Source organism: Buceros rhinoceros, unplaced genomic scaffold, assembly GCF_000710305.1.
Source record: "Buceros rhinoceros silvestris isolate BGI_N320 unplaced genomic scaffold, ASM71030v1 scaffold8969, whole genome shotgun sequence".
Classification (NCBI taxonomy): domain Eukaryota; kingdom Metazoa; phylum Chordata; class Aves; order Bucerotiformes; family Bucerotidae; genus Buceros; species Buceros rhinoceros.
In genome coordinates, this window is record NW_010432168.1 from 76,356 (window position 1) to 85,820 (window position 9,465).

General features: G+C 40.4%; 1 protein-coding gene across 1 annotated transcript in view; it reads right to left on the minus strand.

The window, feature by feature from the left end:
• The window catches only part of FAT4 (FAT atypical cadherin 4), a gene marked incomplete at its 5' end in the record, with an annotated part of 131,916 nt that overhangs the window by 14,374 nt on the left and 108,077 nt on the right, over positions 1-9,465 (minus strand). Inside the window, 2 exons of the mRNA XM_010143675.1 lie at positions 2,532-2,839; positions 4,104-4,208. Coding sequence (XP_010141977.1) covers positions 2,532-2,839; positions 4,104-4,208 — 413 coding nt within the window. The remainder of the gene's footprint in view (positions 1-2,531; positions 2,840-4,103; positions 4,209-9,465) is intronic.

Sequence of the window (9,465 nt, forward strand, 5' to 3'; positions counted from 1 at the left end):
AATACATACTGGGAGCTGACGCACCATATTGACCAAATAAATTCATAGCTCTTCACCCTAAATCATGCCCTACAGCATGCCTAAACTGTCCAATCTGTTATTTTTAATGAAAGCTTATCCTGAATTTCTTTCCAGACATAATGAGCAAACTCATTCTCCTGACTGCAGTTCCAAAGCAGATTATAGCCCCGTGTAAATGAAACAATTCACAGAAAGAATAATAAGCTGGCTGGCCTGTATGCCATCAGACGCATGCCTATTTTCCTTCAGAATATCAACAACAAAAAATGAAATGAGTTTTTTGTTCTTAGCTCAGTCAGCGTAATCTCCCTAGCTCACATCGCTATGCGCTGTGAAAGCCAAGCTACAACCCCAGCTGAAGGGCCAGATATTTGAGAATGTATTTTACTTGGACCAGAGTTCATACAATTTATTTTCTAATGTTAGTCAAATGTTCCTGCTTGTTACTTAAGCATTACTCTACGGTTACCTTGCTGCATTATGAGACTTTCTATCCTGTCACTCTGCAATAGCTCAGGACTGACAACTTAATGATTTTACCAGTTTCCGATAAAATCCCACTGTGCTGTAGGAAATGACAGATTTGGAATCCTGAAGGGGGGCTATTTTATACAGTTTTGGACACCCGGGAGACATTTTTCCTGCAGCAGAAATAGCTAAGACAAAGGCTATTCTTTTCACATACTCTGTTTGTAAACAGCTGATGTTACTGAGAAGGTTTAAATATAAAAACAACAACAAAAATCACACAAAGGTATAGATTGTCTTAAATGTTTGCTTTCAGCCTAAAGCATTCATAACTGAGATTTTCTGTAAACAGTCTTCTTTATGTTATCTCTTCTCCTACAGCCTAGCGCTCTGGCCTATCTACAAGCAAAACATTTTCCTGCTCTGATTTTTTCTTAAGTGTATTTCATTTATTTGTTGCAATTTTTAATGTTCGCACCTATTCTTAACCATTTAGATATTATTGATGGAAACATCACACTAATTTAGCTGCTAAAATGGGAAGCTGGTGCTTCTCAAGATTTAGGTGCACCCTCGGACTTTACAATTTGGAAGCTGTGATGCAAATTATTCAGTATCTGATATTAAGGCACATGAAAACAAAGTCATTACTCAACATCCCAGTCATCCTTCATTTATTTGGATATATAACTCCTACAAACACACAAGCAAATGGATTTGCAAATCCACCTGAAGACTAAATCACCCCTCCCTCAATAAATGGAGAAATCAGCCCTTGCCCTACGCCACTGAAATGCAGTTTCAGGCCCAAGACTTCCTAAGAGAGAAGAAAAAGCACTGTTTAGGAAGATCAGGAGAACCCCAGACCAGCTCCTGGGACATCTCTGCCTATGGACACATCACCCCAGACCTGAAGCTCTTCAGCAGGGGGCTCCCAACAGAGCAGCTTAACAATATGAAAAGGTTGTATCTCAGCGGCACTGCAGCAGATCACGATGGGAGGTCTCCATAAGGACTCAGGAGGAGCTGCACAGGTTGCACAGGTTATGCTTTTATTCCCTGCATCACTTCTGGCTTGCAATATATAAACCAAAATGTGGAGCCCCAACCATATACTCTCCTTATATGACTTTAATTTCAAACACGGGAAGAATATGTGACTGCCCTTTCTGCCTGAGAAGGGAGCTGTTGGGCAATAGTTCCTGATTACGGATGGCAAATAGATTTGGTTTCATTTCTAACTCAAACACTGTGGAGTCAAAAAGCTTGGCCTGAACTCAAAGAGCATTTGGTTTATGTTCTGCTTTGGAAATATTATTAAAAAATGAGAGAAGAGGCATAGAACACATTTACTGGGGAAAAAAAAAAAAAAGAAGGGAGGAGAGGGGTCAAAGTACCAGACATATGGCAATCAGTTGTCTCAGTCCAGTTTTTTGGCAGAATTCCTTCCCTCAGTCGCTTTCTGGGGCACAAAATGAAAAGCAACTTCCCTCCCTCTTACCAAAAAAACCCTCTGAGCGTGGCACCTTTGAACGACGTATGCTACAGAGGAAAGCCAGGCCTCCAGTCTGATGAGACCGGTAAAACCTCAGACCTAGCTCAAGGAGGTCAGGGATGCCTGGAACTTTAAGTTTGTCTGGTTCTATTTTCCAAATGTTGAGAAAAGTTATTTTGAGGCTTTTTATCGTTACTATGGTTAATTAGCCCTCCCTCATAATCCTCCCTGTAATCTGCATCGGTTAATTAGCCTCATGCGCATGATTTTATTTCGTTAATTATTTCTGGCTCTCATTTTTCACATTCAGAGTACGGAGCACGGCACATGTTTTTTTAATTATTCTTTATCGTCATCATCACACTAAAGAACCCATTATAGGTCTTTGAGTCAGCTGGAGTAAGACAGAAACAAGGGCGACTTTTCCCCAAGTTGGAGGTTCTGCTAGCAAACACCACGTTACTAATTTTATGCTCCTCTGAGTTGATGCGGAAGCCAGAGTGACTTGGCTGAACTCATCTCAGATTCTCGATTTAGCGTCTCTTACCATTCCAGCCCTCCGGGCAATAACTGTGTGAAATTGTCCATCAGACACCTTCTTAGTTGTGGTAAGCTTGTACGTGCCACTGCCAAGATTGTAGGAGAACCTCAGCCTCTCTTCCACGATTTCCAAGGCCAGAAATTCCGCCCGCTCCCCGGTCTGGTTGTCGTAGTTATACAACAGTAAGGCATTACTTTTTATAGTGGCAAACTTTATATAGATGTAATTATTGTTTGGATCCATACTGGGGAACTCCATATACGACAGCTCTTCGAATCCGTAACTGTTCAGTTCACAATGATTCCCAAAAACACCTGCAAAATGAAAAGTAAAAGCTGGAATCGGACAATTTTTTCTACGTGTGATTAAACCATGATGCTTTCTCATGTTTTTATTGATCTGAATATTTTGGTGCATTTTACATATTTCTTTTCAGACCTCTGTCATGTAATTTCCCTTGATTCTTTTTACTGCAGCAACAATGAGAAGAAACTTACTTAATTGAGGAATATTAGTTACATTTACAGTGGACTGTGGCTATATAGGAAATGAATAAACTCTGAGGAATTGTAAAACAAAGGAAATAAACCAGAATAAAGCAAATATTCCACATGGTAGTAGGAAACCATATTCAGGGGTAGTTACAAATGTGTACTGAGAACGGTACTCCTGTGCGAGGGTTTTCAGCAGCCTTAAAACACTGCAGGCAATTCCTCAGGTTGATCTGGTTTTTGATTAGCAAGTTGCATTTACTTTCATGAACAATTCTGGATTAATCTGCATTCAGGACCAATCTTGCTGCAATTTTATCATGGTACCTTAAAACATATGTGTTGTTTTGTGTCTTTATTGGGCTCATTACACAAACTAAATCTGGGATAATTAAATTCTAATAATTATTAAAACTATTTTGGCAGTACTATATGCTTCTCTGGTTCTTGGACTAGTACACTGGTTTTGGAACTCAGAGCTTTATCAACACACAATAAATTGAACGGGCAAGTCCTGGTGGGGGCTAAAAGAGCTGTTTTGATTTGGTCAGGTTCTCTAAAGCACACCTACCAACACCTAACGTTGTGCTCCTCGCTTGCAGAAAAATGTGGCTGCTTTTTAATTCTTGCCTGACAGATATTTTGTCAAGTTATGCAAATTTCTCAAAAGAAAACCAAGCCCTCCCCTCTGACTATCGTCCCAAAGTCCCTTCTTCTAGCTTAACACTAAGATGCAAGAATACTGTGTGGCAAGACAAGTTTACAGTGGTCTTACCCTTCAGCTCTCCTAAAAGTGTCTGTTATCAGGCAGGAGAGCAAGCACGACTCACGGTGGCCCCCAGCAACCACAGTTTCCCCACCAACCCTGCCAAGTCCTTTCATCTCCTGCCATGCTGGCAGAAATACTGGCTTCTCCCTCTTGCAGCCAGGGAAAAACGGAGAGGACAGGGATAGGAGATGATCGACACCTGCCCATGGACCGGGACCCACATACGCATCCCTCGGTTTTATGCAGGTAAAAAAGAAATACTGAGAAATATCGATAGGGAAGGGAAGACCAAGCAGGGAGGAGCAGCAGCGTACTCACCGAAGGGGCAGTGGCAGTAGTACCCCTCCACCCCGCTTTGGCAGGATCCTCCGTTGAAACAGGGGTTGCACTCACAGTAGTTGACAGTGGAGTCGCACGTTTTCCCTGCGATTAGGGAACAGAAGCAATTTCCAGGTTAGAGTATTCAGGTCAATAAGGAGGTCAGGCTGGGATTCAGGTAACGAGTTTATGAGCCAAAGCTGAACACACGGCTCGGAGCGAGGGTGCCAGGGACCAGGAGCGGCTGTGGGATGGAGAGGGGAAACAAAGACGTGATGCTGGGCTGTTCCCAGCCCTCATACAGGCATAGTAAGCAGCCTAAGAGAAATCAACTTTATTTTTCAAGTGTTCTATTGTAATTATCTCAAATAGGTTTTAGTGGTCTGTTTTATTTCAAAATTATTATTTTTAAAATTATTACTGGTGTCTGCAAAAGAGAGATCATGAAATGAAAGGAGCAGCTGAGCTAAAATAAATATATTTTTTCCCCTCCCCTATTTAATGCAATGTACTCATTAGTGTGAAGGAGATACAGACAGCCCGTGCTGCACCCCGTATGAACACGGCATGCTGAACACAGGCTGCCATTGTACATTATATGATTTTTCTTATTTTTCCTCATCAATTACAACCTGCTTTCTGACTCAGAGGGACCGCAGTCCTCTGGAACTAAAACAAGTTACCCTGGCTACAGTCCTTTTCTAAGCAGACATTATCCACCTGAGAATAAACTGAAATCACATAATTCATTTCACCAAATGGAAGGAAATCAAGAGGAAAAAAAATGAAGATTTTAACAGAAGCCAAATACTGACAAGGGGATTCTTTGTACAAACCCAAGATTTTCTTTGTATGGAAACAATGACTACACAAATATTGGTCTTCGCTTCTAAGTTTCTCGCTGCTGAGCTTTTACCAGTTTTGCAACTCTTCCACTGTACCCCACTCCCGGCACCTGCCTGCCTTCTGCCACCAGTGACAGCCCTCACTGTCTGCTCAGGAAAAATCTGAAAGCATCGTCATGTTTGGCCCTCGTGTTTCTCTGCAAAACCAGGTAAGATCAGTCACCCCCTCCCAGACCTCTCCTTCAACTTCTCCTAGGCCAGGATACTCACACACTGGAAAAGCTAAGATTGCCTTCATGCTTCTTACTGCACTGCTAAGGAATTATTTTACTCCTCACACCGCCTAAATATAATAAATGTTTAAGCTAAAGGCACAATACAAGCTTACACAGAGCGTGCCCGTCCTTATACACCATGTCTGCCTCATAATTCTTACATCTCACGTGACAGCAATGCACAACAGGCAGTCCGCAGGGACCGCTGCTCCCTAAAACTGTAGAAAATCAGGACCGTGCATTATTTACTCTGCTACTTCTTCCAGAATTTCACAAATCCAGCCACCTCATTAAGAACACCTCTATTTCCACTCCCCCTACTTAGAAAAGTTTCACCTCAAGAAGTTTGCAGGCAGTTCTTCCACGTGAGCAGCAGCCCCCCAAGCAGGACGGAAACAGAGCTGGAGGATTGCTGCGGTTAATACGTAACCTGCAGATACACCATGAAGGCAGGAAACACTGCCAGTGTCTGAATCTAATTATGCTTTGGGGGTATTTACTCATATTTTGCTCGCTAATGGGCATGATTGAAGGATGAGTTAACTTCTTGTGTTAAATTTTGCTGTTTGTTTTATAATTATGGTACAAAATTTTGACTGACTGACTTACTGAGGAGAACACGAAGCAAAAGTGAGGCAGAGATGCTCTTAAAATAGCTCGGTGATGTTTCTTAGTTTTCACAAAAATCGCGCGTAGCTAATAAGACTTACGCAGTTTTTTGCAACTCAGTCTAACTAAATATTTTCTTTTTCTCAGCTAACATTAAAGCTGTCATATTTGCTGAGTCAGCAACAGAATATGGATGTTTATTTTAGCTGCACATACTTTAACCAGGGAATAACAACATCATCTTAATATTTGACGATTGTTTGAATAATTCATGAAAGGCATAAAAGTATGTTTGCATTTATTCCCATTGTTTTGACACAGGAGAAGACGAATACTCTGATTTAACGACTGATCGGAGCTATTAAAACTAATATTTATTTTAAAAGAAGAAGAAATTTTGGCTATTCCTTGCCATTCACTGAAGTGCTAAAGTCCTGGGAAAAATGTATCTATTTATGTTTGGAATAACAATCCAACAAAAGATGTCTCTGAAGCTTATTTTTCCTCTTTCAGTGCATGTTAAACAAGCTTATCCTAGAAAACAAGGGTCCTTCAGCCAGATATCAGCAGATCCAAAGTAGAACTTGGGAATAACATTTCAGTTTATCACTACAGCTGTTCTGTATAGGGATTTAAAATAAATGTGTTTCAGCAAGATTGTTAGAACAATCTGGTAAACAGATGATGAGAGTTATAAACTTGAAACTGATAAATAAATACGTAAACGGTATCATATAATGTCCTGTAATTATCAAAATAATGGAAACTTATTTTTATAACTCGTTTTCAATTAAAAATAAATCCTGGCATGACCACCAGGATCACTTAAGGACATCCTTCTTTTTTTCCTGTTTTAAGATAATTTTTACTTATACTCTTCTTTCTTCTGAAAGATTTCAACTCTCCTGAATTTCCTCTCATACGCGTATCCCTCCAGGCAACCTCACCTACCAATTACCTTTCATCAGCTTCTTCCAAAGACAGTTGCTGCTACAAGGCCTCAGTCCCTCTCTTCTGCTTCATATATTCTATACTTCATTCATATACTTCATATATTCATCCAAATTTTCTGCTACCTGCAGATCTTCGGTCAGTCCCTCCGAGACAGAATCCCTCACCCATCCTCAAATGGAAGGTCTCTATATTTCAAGCTATTATTGACAGCCTGCATTGGTTACTCTGCCAAGATCCAGAGAGTTTCTATCAACTCCTGGGTTTTGGATGGTCCACCAGTGCTCAGACTGCACCTTCTTACTCTTCCCTTTTCATCTAAACCATGTTCCTCTTGTGCTCCTACATCTGCCCTCTGTTGTTGCCCAGACCTGATTGGTAGAAGTGACCTCTGAACAACAACTCCAGAAATAATGGAAAAGTTTAGGCTGGGGGGACCTTGGAGGTCACGATGTCCAACTCCCATCCAAAGCAAGGCAACTTTCAAAGTTACATCAGGTTGCTCAGGGCTTTACCCAGCAGGGCTTTTTCTCTTGTTTTGCCTTTTCTTCACTGCGCGGATTCCTCCAGATAAGTTGCTGTGATACCAGTTACATTGCGCTTGGTCCTGCAACTTCACTGAACTTTGACTTTTTCCTTTGAACACCTTATTCTTGCAGTAAGTAGAGCCATCCAAGATGGCAGCAGGTAGTCCTGCCACTTTGAGTTGTGTCCCCTGCAATGTGCTAACACTAGCTTTCCAGTAGTCCATTAAAAAGGTGTGTTTGTCCAAGTCCGCCCTGATGGCCTACTGGTTTCATGGGCTACGGACACGGTAAGGTGTGTGGTAAGGATTTAGATCTGGAAAAACAAAACTCAGCTTGCAAACCCATTGACTCAGGTGTATGTTGCAGTCAGTTAGCTTTGTAGATCTCCTCTTACCTTAAATATTGAAAGATTGGGGGATAGTCATTTTTGCGTCAGAGCTGTTTTTTTTCTGAAGTCCATGAAACTTAGGACAACACTGGGTAACTGGTAACAGACAGCATTCAGCATTCATCACCTCAAGCTGATGTTATCACATGCAAGAGCTTATGCAAAAATCTGACTTTCTGAGAATTTTTTTTTTTTTAAATTAAAAACTAACAGGAACAGATACCAGCTGAATGCTCCTGGGTTAGATTTCAGCTGATTTTAGAGGTTTTGTGGTTCTATGAGCCTATCTTTTAAAGTGATCATTCTAATATTTTAACCTTGCATTTGAAACAATTTCACAAACCTACATTCCTTCATCTTAACGAGTCCTGGAAAACAGGAAATGAAGGGTTCAAAGCAAGGGCAGACAACTACTGTAAATCACAACGTCGATTCCCTGCAGAAAGTGATTATTTTAAAAACAAAACCTGATCATCATTAAGAGATGTAATTATAACAGATTGTTCAAACTCTAACGATGTTGCTCTGAGGTAATCGGTCTTTATAAATCCTGTTCAGTGAACAGAGCTACATTACCTTTGCAGTAGGATGAAGTGAAACGCAGCTGACAAAACATAATAAATCACGGACAAGCCAGACTCTCAGTTTTCAGGTAGGCCATTACAAAGGTCTACAGCTCATGTACTCTAATTTACAGGGAACAGAGAGTCTGTCTCAGAAAACACTAATTTCTACTTGTATGCAGTACTGTGCAAATATTATTTTTTTACCAAGCATGCAAATTCAATTATGAGGCTGTATTTTCATTCCAAGAGGTGCAGCAAAGCTGTGTATATGGTAAACTGAATTAGAAATCCACAATTTTGGATGTCTCTGGGTTTTTTTTCCTCTTTGCTGAGGCACTCAAGGTTTATATTCATAACGAAACTATTTCAGGCCAAATTTTTACAGTCACTATGGCTATCTTTAATCCTATGTGAATCAGGATTAAATGCCCAAGCAGCTGCGTTCGCTTTCTGTTGGCAGTATAATAATGACATAAGTGTCTCCATGTCAAGCATTCTCAAACGATCTGTATGCCGACATATGTTTGCAGATCCTACTGAATATTAAATTTACAGAATTTTGAATATGCTTTTGCATATATAAAATGTCTAAATACACTGAATATTAACTGGAGTCTTATCTAATAAGCTCTGCTGATATTCAACTCCAAAGATATCTTGGGTTTTAATTACATACTTTGGTGCCATTTGTTTTCTGTCTTGATCAATTAATCCCCAGGCCCTTAAATAATTCTTGATTCTGCAATGGTCAATGGATTCACAAAGATCTGACTCCCAAACAGAAACGTCTGCCTCACTGGTAGTCTATTTTAAAGTTATTTGTGTTGACAAAGAGTTTAAGAAAGCTCGTATCAGATGCCACATTTAATTCATGGCGTGAAAGAAATCCAACACTTCATATGTAAGAGTCTCTCATCACATTTTCTTAGTTAAAACGTTCTTTTTTTTGAGCTTGTCACATGTAGAGCTTTCTTTTTAGTTGACATGAGGGTTGAACGTTAAGATACGAGCTTTAATACCACAAAAAATAGCGTTTTCTTTAATGTTTCTTTAATGTTTCAAATTATTGGCTTGAGGCATGTAATGCTCGAATTAATGAAGTGTTTTGCTTCGTGGCAACAGCAAACATACGCCCATGTAATCACGCGGGCTAATATTCTCAAGAACTACGGGGGGGGGGGGGGGGGGGGGAGGGTGCTTA